This window comes from Plectropomus leopardus, chromosome 17 (genome assembly GCF_008729295.1).
Source record: "Plectropomus leopardus isolate mb chromosome 17, YSFRI_Pleo_2.0, whole genome shotgun sequence".
Lineage (NCBI taxonomy): Eukaryota > Metazoa > Chordata > Actinopteri > Perciformes > Serranidae > Plectropomus > Plectropomus leopardus.
The window spans coordinates 24,469,122-24,488,724 of NC_056479.1; the positions used below are offsets into that span (position 1 = coordinate 24,469,122).

The following is a 19,603-nucleotide window of genomic DNA, read 5'->3' on the forward strand; positions in this document are numbered from 1 at the left end:
GTGATGTCACTGAATAGTGTAGCTTACACTAAACTTATAAGATTGCAAAAACCTCACAGTCTGCAGGATGCTTTTGCTGCCATGCAGGCGAGATGCTGTCGGCTCTTGTTATAGCTCTCCAACATTTTTAAGAAACTTAAAAAAATGCTCAAATGTCTGGCTAACTGTCTCATTTGGAAACTGGAGTTTCCTTGATATCCTTAATGCTATGAAACTAAACTCTTGCTCCTAGGGTGATTGAAATGCTTGTTTGCACTTCAGCTCAAAAAAATTGTCTTTGTCTGCCATTTTCTTTCGAGCGCCTGATCAATGGCGCGTATACGTAACTCTAAACAGAGATGAAAAGCAAGCGAGATGACTCACTCCCTGCCTACTTTCATCATCAGCTGCAATTCTTACTGTTGAGTCCTGAATAACTGAGATTTATTGGTAGCAATTCATCAGGGGAGATTTGTGATGCACAAGTCCGATTAAAAGAAATTTTAAAAATATACATCTTTAAAAGTAATTTGATGAGATTTTGTTAATGATAAAACCAGTGAAATACCTGCTGCCATCCACATCTTGTCGGACATCCAAGCTGGCTTGCCGGCATAGATGCTCGCCCTAGTTCAATAGCCCGGGGGAACAGTTACATCACATCCTGTATATTGATGAAATTGAAAGAGATCAGCGGCTTATGGTGCGAAATGATGGGTCACTGTGTCACAGTCTATACATACACACAGGCCCAGTCAGGTACGCTTACGTCACCGTCTCTTGATGCCTGGTACCATTGTAAACTAAGACGATCTTATCGCCTCGCAGACGTCGAGACAGACGATTATGTAAGAGTGTATGTGTGTCTTTAATGTGGAATGAATAAGCGAGGTAATGTGGACCAGAGAGGTTAAAAACTGAGATCTGAGCTGGAAGCTACATCTACAGTAAACCTTGTATTGATGAGCAAAACTGCACACACTGTTATATGTCCTGCAGCTAAATCAATCTCATCTAGGTCATTCACTGCCAGCTGACTGCCATGTTGTGTGTGTGTGTGTGTGTGTGTGTGTGTGTGTGTGTGGAGCATGTACCAGTTGGGACTATGGTTGTCACTGTACTGAAATGAGATTCTGTGGCCTTAAAACAGGTGGAACATCAATATTATTACTGTATCAGTTGCATGTACATCTTGTTTTTAACGTTTGCTGTATGTATATGAAGGATCATCGCCACAGCAGCGATGTCCTGCTTCACACTCCTTGTCCCTGCATGACTGTCATCACACCTCTCACATTCCTCTCTCTGCATTTACTATAATGAGAGATGCAGGTGGCTAAATAGGTTTCTTGGCTCTTTCTATGAAGCATCATATTCACAGATCAAATGACTCAGGAAGTCATATAATTTAATACCTTAAATGCATCTTGGGAAAACTTTGTGACATGAAATTCATCCAACAATCGCAGATGATGATCCTCCAAAATCCCTTTGAAAGCAAAAGTCTTAAGATGAGTCAGAACTCAGCAACTGTGCTTGCTTTCAATGCCAGCACTCAGACTTAGAGAGTCTGCGTCTATTTTCCCTTCCCCAAATGAGAGATATCTCTTTTTGGAAACGAGCACTTGAATTTCAAATATTGAATGTCATTCTTTGTGTTTACTGTTGGCTGTAGTGCTGATTTAAGAGATGGCGTTTATTCTGCTGCTTCATATAACAGCGTTTGCATAACTTGCTCCAGATAAATGTGAATCTCAAAGTGGAACACATCGTTCTACATGTAAAGACGAGACGTTAGAGCAAAAAATGGACATTTCAAACACATTTTAACTGTGGTTTCAGACTGAGGTCCTTGACACCATCTGCAGATGGAGCTGTGTAACGCAGCTGTGTTTGGAGGTCTGAGACAAGGCAAAGTTCACACAGAAAAAATCTGACCTGGTACTTGTCACGACTTTTGCCATCTGAATGCCAACCAGTTCTCGACTTTTGTGCGGAAAACATGAACTCACAGGATCCAGCTGAAGGTAGCGTCAACTCAGTGGCCACTTTATTTGGTTCATCTTGCTAGTACAGGGTTGGACCTGCTTTTGTCCTCAGAACTGCCGTAATTCTTTGTCTAGTGCTTGGAAAATCCCTCAGAGATTTTGGTCCATGTTGTTGACGTGATAGTATCATGCTGTTGCTGGAGATTTGTTGGCTGCACATTCATGATGCAAATCACCTGATCCACCACGCCTAAAGGCGCTCCATTAGATTATGAACTGGTGACTGTGTAGGCATTTTGAGTATATTAAAGTGGACAAGAAACCAGTTTGAGATATTTAAACTTGAGTTGTGTTATTCTACTGGACATAAAGAGATTCAAAAAAGTCTGAGGAAGTGTGTTTTGCCTTGAAACGTCACTTATTTTGCAGAATAAATGAACGGTGGAGTGCATTTTAGCACAGACAGGACTGTGTATATGGTGATATATGGTGTCCACCAACAAACTGTAGTTACTGATGTTTCATATATAGAGATTGTCGCTATTTGTAGTTTCAAACTCCTGTCCCTAGTTGGGCTTTTTGTAAAGAAAAAGGGCAAAAATATCAAGGTTACATACAAAACATCCATACAATAATGGTTATGGTAAAAAGACAATAAAAATGTAAACATTTATGTCAACATTACATAGAATTACAACATACAGTTAGAGTATAAAAAACAAAAATACCAATGTTACATACACTTACCACACTCAACTAAAAGACATTATTAAATAGTTAAAAATGCTCACATCTCCGATTTTGCTTCAGCCAACCTTCAACACTTTTGTTAAAAATCTTAATATCTTGCGTTTTATTTCGGTTGGTAGTGTGTTCCACATTTTAGAGCCTTTAATGGAAAAGGCTGACCTCCCTAAGGAGGTCTTCAGATATCACATATCACATGAAAGTAGCATTAGGGAAGGATTTCTTTGCAGTCAGTGGTGAACTGGAACAACTATCAGCTAGAAAACACTTTTTGAGCCATGACAAAGGCCAAAATGTGGCATGTACCTTTTTTCCAGCCTAGTTGATTGCCTGAAATGCCTTTTTCTCTGTGCTTTCGCCTGCAGATCGCCATCGGCCACTTAAGAGGAGTGAGGAGTCAGCAGTCAATGCAGGTATGAAACGATCAATAAAACATGTTTTTGTCACAATTGTAACATCACTGCAGCCATTTGAGGTCCTTGAGCATTCAGTCATGAATGTGCAAAAAAACCATCAGGCTGATCGGTCCTGTCGTTTTTGAGATTAGTTGCAGACTGAAAGACGCACACACACAACCTCAAGCATTATACCGCCTGGCTCGAGCCTGATGGGGATAATAACCATTTCAGTGAACATAGACATGTCTGTGTTGTTTTGTAGACTTGTGATAAAAAATGTGAACCTATCCTTTAATTTATGGGAGGTTACAATTTGAGGAAGTGTATTGATTTATCAGGATTATCCCACAGCAGTCTCATCATTTAATCCATTACAAAGATTTTTTTTTTAGGAAATTTCCTTTGCCCCAATGTACAGCCCATCAGAATAACAGTATGGAGTGGTTCTCAAGCTTTTTCATGTCAAGGACCCCTGAAATAATACACCTTAGGTCATAGGTCCCTATTTGATAGTATTGTGCCTCAGGGGAATCCATCTGAAAAGATTTGTTGTGATGGTGATGTAGTATTTTTGACAAAGAATGGAAAAAAAAATGAATGAAATAAAATCATTTCACATTAGTTACTTATTCTAGTGTTGTCCGGTAATTGTCCAGATAGCCCATGTTTTCTCCTCGTGTGAGGGAGCTATGCAACATCTGGTTTAATACTTTTATTTTTGCACACTTAAAACACTTGTGGCCAAAATAAAGCATACAATGCAGGAGAGGCAAAAAACTGAGTTGGCTTATTGAAAGCCTCCACCCAAAATAAGGTTCTTTTTGTAAATTCTGTCGTAGAGGACGGCAAAAAGTTGAAATGTTTTAACTTCGGTGCGGTAATATCTGCCGTTACTGTTGCTGGTGTTCTCTGCTGGCCTCACCTATTTTACCGTCCTGCTCTTGCCCAGAAAAATTATATCCAGTTTGCCGTCGCTGTCTGCCTGATTACATGTGAAGGCAGCATAATTCTCCTAAGAACCCCTGGGGGTCCCCGGACCCCTGTTTGAGAACCACTGTGCAAGGCTACGGCGATAGAAGATTTCAACCAACCTTTATCGCCCACTCTCAGGCAACATAAACTCACCTCATAAACAAAAAACAGCTGTCCACCAACGCAGATGATCTTCAGCTTAACACTTTAAATTTTAGCATTACCTTTAGTATGACAAAGGACACTGAAAAGCTAAGATGATATTATTTTAGAAACATATTTTGTTTGAATATTTGACAGACAAAACACCAATTCAGCTTTGCAATGCTTGGTATTTTAAAGTCACATTTAACCAACTAATTAAACTGCACTTTTAGGTAGAAAGTGTCAGGCCACAGAGAGGTAAATGAGCTTTTACAGTTCAGACTCTCCAAATAACACTTAAATGTCAAAGAAAAGAGAGGAAGTTAAATCTCTCTCTCTGCTCTCTCTCTTTCACTCTCTCTCTCTCTCTCTCTCTCTCTCTCCTCTCTCTCTCTCTCTCTCTCTCTCTCTCTCCTCTCTCTCTCTCTCCTCCTCTCTCTCTCTCTCTCTCTCTCTCTCTCCCTCTCTCTCTCTCCCTCTCTCTCTCTCCTCTCTCTCTCTCTCTCTCTCTCCTCTCTCCTCTCTCTCCTCTCTCTCTCTCTCCCTCTCTCCTCTCTCTCTCCCTCTCTCCTCCCTCTCTCCTCTCTCTCCTCCCTCTCTCTCTCCCTCTCTCCTCTCTCTCTCTCCTCTCTCTCTCTCTCTCTGGTAGTCACCGGCTCTCTGTGAGCTCAGAAGAAAAGGAGGAAGCGGAGTGAGAGCAGCGCAGCTCGTCTATTAACTGCAAAAGGACGAGATCACAAGAACCCTCAAACAAACTAGTTTTTTTAAACTCCTCTAATCGGAACAACGCGCGTGAGCGACTTTTGCAACCCGCAGAGCCGCTTTCAGCCTCCAACAACTTGCGTCGGTTCGCTTAAAGTCAAAATAAAGACAGTTGCACAGATAGTCGGAGAATGGCAGACTCGGCCGCGGCCAACAGCGACGGGGAGGACGGACCCCGCGAGCCCATGCGGGGCTTCGCGCGCCAGGGAGCCCTCCGCCAGAAGAACGTGCACGAGGTGAAGGACCACAAATTCATCGCGCGCTTCTTCAAGCAGCCCACCTTCTGCAGCCACTGCACCGACTTCATCTGGTGAGCAGCGGGGACGGTTTTTGATGGAGGGGGATAGTGTTAATTAGGTTGATGCTTTTTTATGCTGCTGTTTAAGAATAATGTCGAGAAATTTAAAAAATGGCAAGAATAAACTGATTTAAAAATAGATATTTAAGTTTAGCCATTAGTGCGTGCACCAAGATATGGAACATAAATAAGGGAGAAAATGACAGGACAAGTTCATGATAGAAGTCCAAAGAAAAGAAGAGATGAGGCCCATTGTTATGAAAAACACAAAATGGCTGTGGAATTTGATAGTATTACATCATTAAGTTACAGGAGGAATAAAGAAAGTGGGAGGTCTGCACTGGTTGCTCCTCAAAATAAACATTGATTTCATCTTATTCTTGCACTTGTTGATGCTATATTTGAAAGGTAGGGCAGCAGGGAAGACGGAGAGATATGTGGGCTGCAATGATAAGAAAGGAATCGCTGCAGACCGTTCCTTGTTTGATGGTATTAAGTAGGCAGAGGAACTGGGAGGCTGAGCAGCAATGAACTTAAAAAAAAGCAGTGAATTGCAGCCAGCAGGAAGAGTGGTAACACATGGGGTCAAACCGTGACATAAGTGCTGACACAACTTCAGCCTTCCTCGTCCTCCTCCTCCTCCTCCTTCTCTCATTATTTTCTTCTCAAAATCACCTGTGCAGACATGTCACCATGCAACCCACCAGGGCTTACGAGACAGTTACTCCGCTTGGGTTATTAAATGAGTTTCCGGCTCTAGGTTGGCCTAATTTGTCCCGCTTATTATCTTGCGCTGTGCACTACTCCCAAAACGGCCATTATTTAACTCCTGTGATGGGCTTTTTAATTTGTGAATGGCTAAATGATTTGACCTAGAAGACTGTGTGTGCGATCATAGGAATCTAAAGGGATGGTCTCACTGGTTGTAAATACCCCTTAAATAGAGGAACATTGTGCACCCGGTGTAATTGCTTGACCTGTTTAGATTATCAAACATCTTTCTGTCTCTCTCTACCTCTCTCTATCTCTCTCTCTATCTATCTGTCTATCTATCTGTCTATCTGGGTCAATATGCATAATGAGAAAGCATAATGATAGGAACAATATGTGCACTGAGTGATTTCACAACCCTAGAGATTATCTATTTGTAGCCACCATATGAAAATGAGCAGGGCTAAATGTGTGTGTGTGTGTGTGTGTGTGTGTGTGTGCGCGCATACGTGCACCTGCAGGCAATCTTCCTCATATCATTGAGTAGGTGTGGTTGACCATTATGGCCTGGGGCAGCTGCAGCCCTGCCTAACTGAATTGTGAGCGAGTTTCCAGACCCAGGTTGACCTCAGTGCATGCACTATACTGTACAAGCAATGATCGAATGTCCTCGCCGCCTGCAGACTTCATTGTGTTCTTTTTGGATGGAAAGCTTTAGTACTGCACACAAGTGGCAGACAGTGTTTGACATTTGCTTTGACGCAAATGTCTTGAGGCAGAGAGAGAGAAGGTTTCAGAAATCCTTTTCCAAGTTCTGTGTGTGTGTGTTTGTGTGTGTGTGTGTGTGTGTGTGTGTGTGTGTGTGTGTGTGTGAGAGAGAGAGAGAGAGAGAGAGAGAGAGAGAGAGAGTAGTAGTAGTGTGTGTGTGTGTGTGTGTGTGTGTGTGCACATCTGTGCCTATACACTGTTCAACCTGTTTTTTTGTGTATGTTCTCTTTACAGGGGGTTTGGCAAGCAGGGATTCCAGTGTCAAGGTAGGTGGATTAAACACACACACACACACACACACACACACACACACACAAAGAGATGTGCAAAGGTGGTGCTCCACTGATTAATCCTTCAAAGCCTGAGCAAATTGCTCTGAATCCTGTCAAAAACATGGGAAGAAATTGAGCACATTAACAAGAAATGACCCAAAAATTAAAAAAAGGAAAAATTTGTAAAGAAAATAAAGAAAAAAAAAGAAAATAATCCCAAAGCAAAACAGAAAACAAGGAAAAGACCAGAGAGAAGTGCTTTAAAAAACTTATAATAATTCTGTCTCAAAATAAAAAAAATAGAATCCTTTAAAATATAAAATATTCTAAATCTACTACTTTCTTACAATTTGGGGAACATTTCTTGCAAAGTTGCTCATTGCCTTGTTTCCCATGTTTGTCCCTTGATGCTGATCCAGGTTTCAAAGGGTTAATGTTATATTTGTCCACAGTACTTTATCTTGTTGTATTCCTTTTTTTTCTGCTCAAATTGTCTCTTCAGTTTTCTCATTTCCCCACTTTCCAGCTCCCTGTTTTTGAGGTTCAGATTGTAAAACCAATCTTAGATTTAATCTCTTTAATCCTCTCCTCTCCTCCGCACCTTTATCACCTGCTTCTTTTTCTTTCTCTCTCCACCTCAGTACTCCTCTCTTCTTTATTTTCTTTTTCCCCAGAGTGCTCAACTGAACACGTGCTCTTAGCTTGTGTTTCTGATTCAAAGGAAAAAATCATTTTAAAAAAGCACCAGGAAATAGTCAGTCATAAGTTTTCAGTCGTTGCACCTAAAAAATTGACCCTTTGTCATTTTTTCAGCATGCGGGTTGTGGTAACACTAGCCATAATAGCTAGAAAAAAAGAATATTTTATTTGCAAAATGGCTAAGCTGTTTCTAACAGTTTTCAGGTGATTTGCCATGCTGGTTGTAGATTTGCAATATCTGTCACCTGACATTTTGAGACAGGTGACAGATATTGCAAATCTACGCATCCACTGAAGCGTTAACAACACGGCCCCTACAACACGGCCCCTACAAACCCCGCCAACCACCAGTACAAGGCTTCATCAACTATTTTACATATTTTCTTTCTTCCCCTTTGTAAACTTTATTTTAACTTTTGTTTGGGTTTTTTAACAAGCTTTTGAACCACATAAACCCTTTCTTGTATCCTCAATGACTGCAGTTTTATGAAAATAAGGGCATTTCATTGTTTATTCAGTGTTATTATTTCAGAGTAGGTTTTAATGAACACTATTTCCAAAGCTCAAATCTTGATTCAAAACATCACTAGCTTGACAGGCCAGGCAGCCTCCCCGCTGTGAGATTTATTCAAAGCATCGTAGTTTTAAATAGTCTTGCAACTCCATGAGATTTGTTGGGAACAAAGAACAATATCACAAAGCTCTTACTCCAGTCTGGGAGTACAATAACTATTGCTGAAAAGAAAGAACAGACAACTGATTTCATGTCAGATGTGTTTGTGTTGGATACTAGAAAAATATTCTGCACCTTTTTAAAGATAATGAGAGCTGAAGATGAATGCATCTGTGGATTTAGCTTTTCAAGTGAACAGAGCCATTACAGATCAGTGGAAAAAGTCTCTGTGGGGAAGCACACGGTGCAGCAGAAACAAGTCTGGAAGTGGAGGCAGGACTTTGGTGCTTTATTCACAGTGGAGAACACTGTAGGTGTAGATTTAGGTATTGATAGTTGGAAGGTGATCAAGGATGTGGAAGGAAGTGAGTCAGCTCGAAACACTGCTGTATAATCAAAAGTGTATTTATTTATAAAATGTAAAATTAGATAATAAGATGTGGGCTTTTTTTCACAACAGACATCTTGAATTTATAGTCATAGTAGGAAAAGACTCAGGTGTTACTAACGATGGCTCTTTTCTGTTCAAGTGTGCCAGTAAGTCATGACAGTGGGACAATGAGCCAGCATGCACAATACCGGAGCCTAAAACTAAAGCAGTTAAATTGAATTCTGTCGTCAATCATGTCAATCAGGAGAGACAGGAAAATAAAAGAAAGATAATTGTTTAATTGCAGGTGTATGGATTAGCAGTTGATGTTATGATTAAGGTTTGACAGAAAGGCTTTGGTGCTTGGACTCCAGGGGGAGATCTGTAATCCAGCAGCATCTAAGCAGCAGCGAGATAAATCGCCCCATGGAGTCCAGACACTGGTGTTGGTGGTGACCGATGAATCTGCAAAGATTAGGCAGGTATGGGGAGGTGGAGGGTGCCGACTAACTGCAGCATGAAAGAAACACAGGCAGAAAGGGAACCATATTTAAAATATGAAGCAGTGAGATATAGGGTTGCACCAAAGTCGGGGACTCGAATCATCAGTCTGAGACCCCTCAGTCAACCAATAATGCTTCAAGTCGAGCCGTGGTTTTTCTGCGCAAGTGTACTTCGAGGGACTTCTTGGTCTCCAGATTTTGCTGCAGAGTGGGAGCTCTTGATCTTCACACTACTCTTTGCGGATGCGGACATGCAGCAGGAGCACAGAGGAAGAGAAAGACTGCAATTCATATCGAACAAACAAATCCAATTCCACTGGCATAATTATGAATCGGGTAGAGCCATAGTAAAGTAATAGGCTAACAGAGAGGATGCGTTACTGTGATATTGGTTAATGGTGATCAGCTAATGGAACAGCTGATATCTCAATTTACATCCCCTGACCATGTCATTATGAGTGAGCATGCGTGTCAAAAGTAAAAAGCAGATATGAGAAATAAGCATGCAAAAGTACAGTCTTCTTTTTACATCAGTACTTTTCCTACTGTGTGAAAATATCTTCTGAAAAAGGCCTGTTTTGAACATAATTACTTGAAGAGACAAGTAAGCAAGAAATCCGTCACAGCTCAAAACGAGGCTGTGTGCAGCTTCTATGGAGGATAAAGTTAGAGGTTGAAGTTTGTTCATTTTGGATCACTTCATCAACATAGACAGTGTTCACTTCCTGAAATGATAAAGTGTAGAGAGGCATCTGATTTTGTGGCTCTAGCTGGTGTCATTTACTTAGAAAACACAGATGAAACTCACATGTCTTGTAGTGCAATTTAAAATGCCCAACTGATGAAGGAACCCTGATCTACTTTTTCTTTTCTCTGCTCTCTTTTCCCTCTGTGTCTTTTATCCACCATCCACATACAGCATCAGCTCTGTGGGTGTTGTTACAGGAAATGACATAAGCAATCAGAAAAACACATCCAGTCAACAAAAATGTTGTGTTGCTCTGGGCTTTGGTTTATTTTTTAATCAATTTGCCTGATGTCTTTTCCACTTGTATTAACAGCCAACTAGATGTGTTCAAGAATTTTCACGTCTCCTAGCAACAGTGAAATATTTAGACGCAGCCAGTTACAGTACATTATGCTGTAGGATGGACGAGGTGCTGTTCAGCACAGCAGTGGGTTAGCTGGTAATTGGCCCATGTGTATATGTAATGGGTCAATGGTGTCCTTTAGAGGATGCATCCGCTGCACTGTGGGGACCCTCGGTGCCTCTGGAGAGGAAGAGGGGAGGTTGTAGGTGTTGGGGTGTGTGTGTGCTCTGACACCAGGGCTGCAAGAGCGCACTGTTAGATGGATGGAAAAAAGGAAGAGGAGTGAAGTAAATGGTTTCACCTAGACAATTTCAGATCTCATTCCAGCGGGTGCCCAAAATAACACGCATATGTGTTTGAGTGTGTGTGAGCGACTTGGTACCAGAGGTTGCGGTTGCTTTCTTGTTGCCCTTCATTTTGACAAACGGGGTCATAAAAATCTCTCATAATGTTTTATTAACTATCATTTTAATTTTTTTTAGAATTAGACATAAAAGTGTACTCTGCAGGATTTTCCTAAAAAACATTTTTTAGACTACAGAAGTAATCCCTCTCAGTCTAGTCCCCCTAGAAGTGTGTGGTGGTGTATGCTCAGGTAAGGTGGGGGCTTTATGAAAAGGTCGTGACCAGGCACCAGAGCATAAAGCAGCACACGTCCAAGAGACACAGCACCAAAAAAACCCAAATATAGTGATGCAAAATGTTATTTTGATTCTGGGATTGGCTTTTACTTTAACTTTCACTAGTCAGCATGTTCACATACAGTAACCAAAAATCCTGCATAGCATACCTTTAGTCACATTTAATTTTCAAAAATCAATTAAATTGCCATGTGTAAATATGTATTTAAATATAATTTCAGTAAAATGGTACAAAACAATCTCATGCATGTACTGTAATGGTATGGATAGAGAAGATGAACAGACACATGCAAAGGAATTTAGGAAACTCAGCTGCTGTGAAATTTTACAGTGGTAATTAGCGATCTAACTGACCAATGAGATTGCTTAAGCAAACTAGACCATGAGGCCATGCACGTGAGATCAGAGAAAGACGAGAAAATAGCGAATAGGTGTGCACATGCCACCAACTGGACAGCGGTGTGATTTACTTCAAGTTACGGTAGACTGCCCTCAGTGTTCTTATCTGTCAAAATGATGGACAGCTTTTCTTCATCATTGTTAAAAAAAAATTAAGTCAATGACAGATTTTGTTTAACAGGATCTCTGTTTAGCAACAGTCTGCACTCATCCTCCATCAGGGGTGTGTGTGTGTGTGTGTGTTTGTGTGTTTGTGTGTTTGTTTGTTTGTTTGTGTGTGTGTGTGTGTGCATGTCCTGAGTTGCTCTTTGACTCATTTGTCCGTCTGCAGCAAGGTATCACTTCCCTAGAGCTTGGGGAGAAAGGGAATTCCTCTGCAAGGTCACACACACACACACACACACACACACACACACACACACACACACACTGAGAGTGAAGTGAAGTCGTGTTGAGGTTTGCTTTGCCTCCAGGGTTAACATTTTTTGGGTTTGTTTGACAGTCACATAGTTTTCACACAACTAAAGAGAGGGTGTTTTTCTGTCTATGCAGCATGATATATTGTAGCGTAGCCTATTAGATACATTTATATCTGATTAACATTAATGTAGTTAAGAGGTTTTTTATATTAATAATTTTTTATATTTTTGATACTACGTTTACATTTTTTTTTATATTTGATATTTTTTTTATATTTTACATTATTGTATGACAGTTTATATTTACAGAATATGAGAGAAAGTGTATATGGCCTCTGCTGAGTGTTTACATGTCTCTCAATGAAAGGTTAAATCATCACCTGGCAGTCTGTGTTTACTGAAGCTCCTCTGTCTGTTGTGAGTTTATCAGTGCTATTACTGTCTCACATGGTTTTAATGGATTGCTTGTGTGCTTGTTACATGAACCAGATCACTCTGAAATGATCTTAGGTTTTTGTCATCACTTCTCTCTCACCTGACAATTGTTGCATTACAGGGTTTTAAAGTTTTGACCTCTTCAGCTTTGGTTGCTGTAAGTTCCTGTGATTGAAAGGAGAAAGATTATTTTAGCATATGCTGCTATGATTTCATGTCCAAACATGAAAATCATTTATCAAAATGCTTATTTATCGCTGTTTTGGGCCAGTTTAGTTGTAGATGAGCTGCAAAGTAAAGTGTCTAGAGAAAAAGCTAAATTCATTAGCAGCATTTGACATTGTTCCTCCTGGCCTTCATTCTGCCGCGTCATGGGTGAAAAAAAGGAAGCTATTTGTCTCTGCTGCATCAAGTAGATATATATTTTTAGCTGCTTTTTGCTAACACAGTCAGATTGATAGACAATGTGTTACAATAAAAAAATTTACTTTGTTGTAAACTGTAACAGTTTACAGTCAAATGTATAAATTGTTATACAGTGTTTAGTGGTACAGGTCCTTGTCTCTGTTGTATCAATTCAGGCAGTAGGCTGTAGATTTAGCAGGGTGAGGCTGGGGGTCTGAGGGAAAACTCAGCCTCCCTAACAGTGCCTTTAACAGGTGTCACAAAGCAGCATCTTGTGGTAGTTTTGTTAGAAGGATGTGGTGTATAGTTGGCAGCTGATGTGATGCATGTAACTTCTATTTCCTGCCTAAATTAATATCAGTGATAAATAGTCTTGTTTGATGGCAGCATTACTTCAACTTTCCATTTCACAACAGTTAATATCTGCTGTTAAAAGAGAACATGCCTCAATGGCACCGGATGTCAGTATGACGTCAGAAAGATGTTGAAGTCTTAGGTTGAACAGATGTTTTTGGTTGGAATGAGAAATGGGTTAACGATATTTTAAACAACTTAGAGTTTCATGTTGGGTAGATGTTAACATTATGATATTTTGCAGGCATTGGGTTTTGGTCTCCATAACTTATGACAGAAACTGAAACACAGAGAAAAAAATCCACTACACTGTCCACATGTTCACGCGCTCAGCTATCAAATATATTAAAAACTGTCCACAGCCGCAATTCCTTATGATGAGCAAAATTTACAGACCCTCAAAGGCCACATTTGAATCTTATAGGAGGTGACTTTTAGATGCTATTTATCCAGATTTAGTTTTAAGTTATTTTCAATAACTTACCTGTTTACTCTGTCTACACTTAATTCCTTCTCTGCTTTTCCATTGGTTAAAAGAGTGACTGAATGCTAAAAAGGAAGTAAAATACAGTTGTTTTAGGGGTTGCACAGTCTGACCCATTTTTTGCACTTTTGTATTTTGTAAGTTGGTGCTCTGTTTTGCTGGTCAGAGCTGCTCTCTGCTTCAGTGTTGTAGCTGTAAACAAAACATTAAAATGTCTCAGTGAAATTCTGCTGTTTAGTTTTCCATACACTACAAAGGGTGTGGGACTTACTAGGCATCAGCAGCTTATATTATGTAATGTGGTGTCTCTCAGAAGTGTGTGTGTGTGCGTGTGTGAGTTTTGACCATTATTCATACTTTGTGTGTGTGTGTGTGTATGTGTGTTTGTGTGTGCATTCACGTGCGTCATGCTTAATTTAATGAGCGTGAGCACTGATTTCCTTAATGGCTGTTTGTTCAGAACTGTGTGTTCTTTCATGCTTCCATGTAATTGGTTTTGTGTGTGTGTGTGCGCTTATGCACCCGTTCCTGAACGAGTGTGTTAATAATGAGTTGGGTTTTCAGTGTGTAACAGGTTGTCAAGTGTCCTCCACTGTCTCCTCACAGACTTAATGGAGAAATTATGCCTTAAGAGTGCTTGAGAGGGATGAACGGAGGGTGAGTGGCAGGAAGTGAGAGTAACGTGGCAAATAGGGCAATAAGGAGGGGATGGAAGAGAAAACAATTTAGATGCATGAAAATATGGAAAGGAAGGAGATGAGGATGGGAGGAGGGAGAAGCAAAGGAAGATGGAAAGGAATTAGTGGGGGTGGAATTCGTAGAGGGAGGAGGGAGAGACAAAAGGGGGAGAAAGTGAGTGGGAAGGGTGTAGGAAGGAGATGAGATTACATGTGATTTTCTTGAAAGTTCCAATGAAAGTAGCTCATAGCAAGCGCAGGGAAAAATAGAAAGAGGAAAGGCACGTTTAATGTCCTCAGAGAGCAATTACAAAAAAAACTGCTATTTTCTCTGTGGTCTTGTAACGTTGCATGATGCAAAACATATTGCACAGAGAACATACAGTCTATAGTAAGATGATACAGGGAAGATAAAGAAGGCTTGGCTTGAAAAAAAAAGAGGAATTGATGAAGGCAGAAATAGAAGAGATGCACGCTCTCTGTAAGTTCTCCATAATGTATGCGATCCAGCATTCTGTTCAGCATCCTAAAATATAATCCTTTTATAGTGCATATGAGGCCTGCTTCTGCATAGGATGATGATGCCATCACAACAAACGGCTGAACATTTATTTTTTGCAGTCTGTTCAATTTTAAGGGATTCGATCATGTGGTATGTTGCTGCAGGCAAAGGACAATTACTTATATTCCAAAAAAAAAAAACCTGAATAAATTAAAAAAAAGGTTGAAAATGAATGAGAAAGGTATGCTGGAATGACACTCGAGCAGAGAGGTGGTGGGTGAGATTTTTCTGCCAGGCAGAGGAGATAATGGACGAGGGAAAGAGGTAGAACAGAGACGAGAGAGAGAGAGGAAGAGGCAGAGATAAAATGGTGTAGGCATGGAGTGTAGATTACACCTAAAACAAGCCCATGAAGGTGTCATTTGCTGCAGCTATTAGCAATCTTCAAAAGGAAAGAATGTATATAGTTATAAAAAGCACGAGTCGGGAGTTGTGTTCAAGCCTCCCTTTGACTCATGGCGTCTTTTGTGCTCTGGCTGCTGTTGGGCACGGTGCCCACAGCTCCTCTGGATTCACATAAAACGTTTTCCGCCTTTTTCATGAGCCTATTCAGGTTCAAATGAGTTGGTGAACATTTGCAAACATCTGTGTCTGTTGGCGGTGGCGAACGCAGCTCAGGTGCTTCTGCAATTCCAACCTGTGTGGGCGGGAGGTCTCGGGATCCTAAACCCTCCTCCTACACACACAAACATGCACGCACACACACACAGATCTCACAAATGCATGCACAAAAACAAAACGGGTAGTCATGCATGAAACACACACACAGAGCTGATGAGGTGTATCATTGAGCTCCTAAAGCAAAGAGAAACAGATAAAAACATATCTGATTTTGTCATCCTTTTTTTCCACCTCCTTTTTGCTCTTCGTTTCCCAGATTTCTTTGACCTATCAGTCTCTCCTTTCTGCCTCACTTTGTCTTTTTGTCTTGCTGTGCTCCTCATCTTCTCCCCTTACATTCATCTTTCTGTTCTTTACCCTTTCTTTTCAGCTTTCTGTCCCTAACTCTACCCATCAGTCCCTTTACTTACCCTTCAACGTTCTGGCTTTCTCTGATTTCTCCCTCGACGTTCTTCTTGGTCTTCCCTCTCTCCTCCTTCCACCGTTTCTCCAGCTCCCCACTTCTCCCTCCACCCCTCCCTCTGTCTCCCCCTCTTTCTCTCTTGTGGCTGTGTGTTGGAAGCTGTGGGCTTTGATGCTTTTATAAATAGCCCAAGTGTTCCACTGAGAGTACCACCAAATGGGATGGATGGATGGATGGATGGATGGATGGATGGATGGGGGAGTGGAGAGGGGGATGGAAGAGGAGGGAGGGCTGAGTGTGTAGGTGTGAAGGGAGAACATTGAAAAGTGCTAGAAAAAAAAGGAAAGGATTAAAACGCGACAGAGGCAGACAGAGGTGCTTATTTAGAGAACAGAGAACACTGATCGAAGATTAAGGATGTGAAACTTAACCGTTTCTAGTCCTGCACGTCTCATAAACACCTGTAGTTCAAGAGGTCAAAGGCTTAAATACTGTATTTTAAAACTTTTGAAAAATAAGTAGCTTTTTCATGTTATGTGAAATAAATGTGTTTCAAGTAGCTAATATCTGAAATATTGGACATCTGTTGTAACAAAACAGCAGTTTTTGAAAAAAATCCTTATTAGTTGTCTAAATCCCCTCGATCAAAAAATACACACTGTAGAGATTTTTTTAAGGAGATTTCAAATCCCAATTTAGAAACATACAGTTGCTTGTAGGTCATTACTTGGCTCCACCATCGTAAGTGAAATGCATATCTCAGTTTCGTGTCAGCCATGATGGTATATTGAATGGTATATACGATAGTAATATGAATTTGGTTGGTGCCTACAGTAATCTCTCATACAGTCTAGATGGGCGTCTTGTGATAAAACATTTTGAGTGTAATTTTCTTGTAAATTCAGACATCTACTATCATGTCTTGATCTGACAGCAGTATACCGCTGTCTGCCAATTCTTGCACCACAGCTATGTAAAAACAATTAGGAAAAACTTTATAGAAAGATATGAGAAATAGAGAACTTAAATAATGATATATCTTTATGACTGTATAGTAATAGCGAAACAAAAATATTAAGGAAAGGCAAAACTTACTTTAAATTTCATTTCAGGGTTCCGTTTAAGTATTTTCATGTGAAAATGTTGTAGTATTTTATGACATTATATACATTTAAAACTGTTCTGTAAAAAATTAGATTAATGATCCCACTGAGTATCACTAGAGAGAGTTTGTGTACCACTCACCTGTGGTACTCGCCATAGTTTGAGAGCCAGCTGGGATGGAGGACATGACAGGGGTTCAGCAAAGTCAGTAGGACTCATCATAAGGGGACCTTAGATATCTGTTACCAAATTGGTGGACTGCCTGCTTGCATGGCTAAAAATACCAGTTTTGGTTTTGGCTTTCAAAACCTTTTAAAATGTTGCAGAAACATTCTGTGAATTCTTTAAGTCTGTCGGCTGATTACTGCCAGTGAATCATTGACCTCGCTCCAACAGTTTGTCAAGGTCTTTATTTTCAGCATTTTAAATGGATCATGTTACATAACACCATTGTGCAGTCTTCCATGCCATGCCATTGTAGTGTGTACAACAACTCTGATAGTGAGCCTCAGCGGGCTTATTGATGGGGCCAAAAATATTGCAGCATTATAGTGCATTGATTTTTCCTACGTTGCCCTGGTGCTTTTCAGACACAACAAACCTGCATCCTAAACAGCTTGTGCTCACGGCACACAACAACATAATATGAATCATGTGTTTTAGGTGGGAAGGAAAGCTCATTCTGATTATTACTAGTGTAGGAGACGCTGCTATGTAGGCTGTATTGAAATGAATTTTCAATTTTGTTCTACTGACGCATCCATGTGAAACTCCAGATTAGGGCAGTCACTGTGCATGACATGCCACAATTTCAAAAGAGGAATTCATGAAGAAGAATTCTAAGTCAAAACACATTCAGTTCAGTCACACAAAATTTTGCAGTGCAGTCAATGAGAGTGAAAATAATGGCAGATTGAAATGCAACAAACAAATCAAACTAATTAATTATTTCATTAATACAGTAGACAGGGGGATGCACAAAAAAATAAAGAACATGTCCACAAGAGGAAAAAGGTTGATTATGTTTACATTTTTAGCTGATCTTCAGTTTGATTTGGGTTAGTCAGTTTTGATTAATGTCTATATGTGTCAGCCCTGCAATAGTCTGGCGACCTATCCAGGGTGTACCCCGCCTTCCGCCCAATGGCAGCTGGGATTGGCTCCAGCCCCCCCGCCCCGTGACCCTTGCGAGGACAAGCGGTTACAGAAAATGACTGACTGACTGACTGAGTTTTGATTAATGTTGTTTTCAATAGCCCTTTAATTGGTAACTAACTGGTTTATTTTTTAAAGAAAAACAACTATTAACTAAAGGAAATACAAAAGGCCTCCCTTTTAGTCTGGTGCTTTATTGACTCAATCAATTTTCAGTAATTAAATTAGATTTTTTGCAGGGGGTTGTAATATTAAAAAACAATGTATCCCACTGATTTACAGACATCTTTTACAGTGTAAGTCAATGGGAAAAGTTATTATTTGGCCCCATGGCATTGGGTGATGGACGCAGACAGGGTAATTCCACTTTTGGCATCTGTGTTAAATTGGCTTCAAAGCTTGCCGCTGTTCCTGTTGACTTATTTAACGGTATTAATACAAAATACAAGAGTATTGTAATGTAAGTGAGCAGTGGTGCTAGCTGGCTCACACCACACCAGGCTGGTGCACAGTAGGGCTGTGTGATATGACGAAATACATCATCTGATTATTTAAAAAAATCATGTATTGTTTCATATTATGCTATATCGTTTACTTCATTTATGTCATCTTATAACACTTTGTGTCCGTCCCTGTGGCCGAGGGGGCGTCTACACAATGCACGGCACCAAAACAAACAAACATGGAAGAGCTGGAAAGCAATAATGAATGTGGGGATTCAGCACAAAGCACTGTCACTGGTGTTTAATTTTTCCCTTTCTCTCCTATGGCTCTGTGCCTCTCACAGACACACAAAACAAGGCTTTTGCAGAGCTCTGATCACAACTATTTAGTCACATTTTGCAATCACAGAGCACCAGTTTGTTTCGAGCTTGCAGTGGATGAATCCTCATACCGTGGTTACAGTTTAACTGTCTGCCAGAAGCTTTAAGTCCACAGCAAAAACATAAACACTTCTGGCCTTAGACAAGCAGGGTCTTTCAAAATAAAAGCATCATGGGTTTCACTTTGATTTATTTAATAACAATATTTAACTTTATTATAACAGTACTTTATTTAACTTTATACTTTATTCAACATTATAACAGTAGTTTATATAACTTTTTTATGGTAGTAGCTAGTTTATTTGCGACTCTGTGTTGTAACAGTTCATTCACTAATTTTGTATATTAGTAGTTTTCGGTGGTTAAGAGGAGATTTCAAAATACTGAGATATTGTGTTTCGCAATATAGCCTAAAAAAATTGTGAAATTATTTTGAAGCTAAATAACCTAGCCCTGATGCACAGTGCAGTAAACTGAAGAGTAGCAAAATTAACCAAAAGACTGACCTGTGTGACCAGCCAACAATATTCCTGGTGGTCAACTGATTAACAGATGACATCCCTAGTTTGCACCAAACAAGCATGTAAACTGAGACTCTAATATGGCTTTGTTTATACTAATAGTTTTTCTGACAGTCACTCTACAGTAACACCCAGTGTGTTTCCTCCCCTAACTGCTTCCTCTTCTCAGTTTAATGCGGAGGGTGTTAAAGAGCTGTCGTGTGTGCGTGTATCTGTCAGTGTGT

At 40.2% G+C, this 19,603-nt stretch overlaps 1 protein-coding gene across 2 annotated transcripts in view; it reads left to right on the forward strand.

Moving 5' to 3' along the window:
- The first annotated feature begins 4,895 nt into the window (after window positions 1–4,895).
- The window catches only part of prkcbb (protein kinase C, beta b), a 122,480-nt gene continuing 107,772 nt past the window's right edge, over window positions 4,896–19,603 (forward strand). For both annotated transcript variants that reach the window (XM_042505737.1, XM_042505736.1), the window contains exons 1-2: window positions 4,896–5,300; window positions 7,002–7,033. In XM_042505737.1, coding sequence (XP_042361671.1) covers window positions 5,122–5,300; window positions 7,002–7,033 — 211 coding nt within the window. In that variant the 5' untranslated portion in view covers window positions 4,896–5,121. The remainder of the gene's footprint in view (window positions 5,301–7,001; window positions 7,034–19,603) is intronic.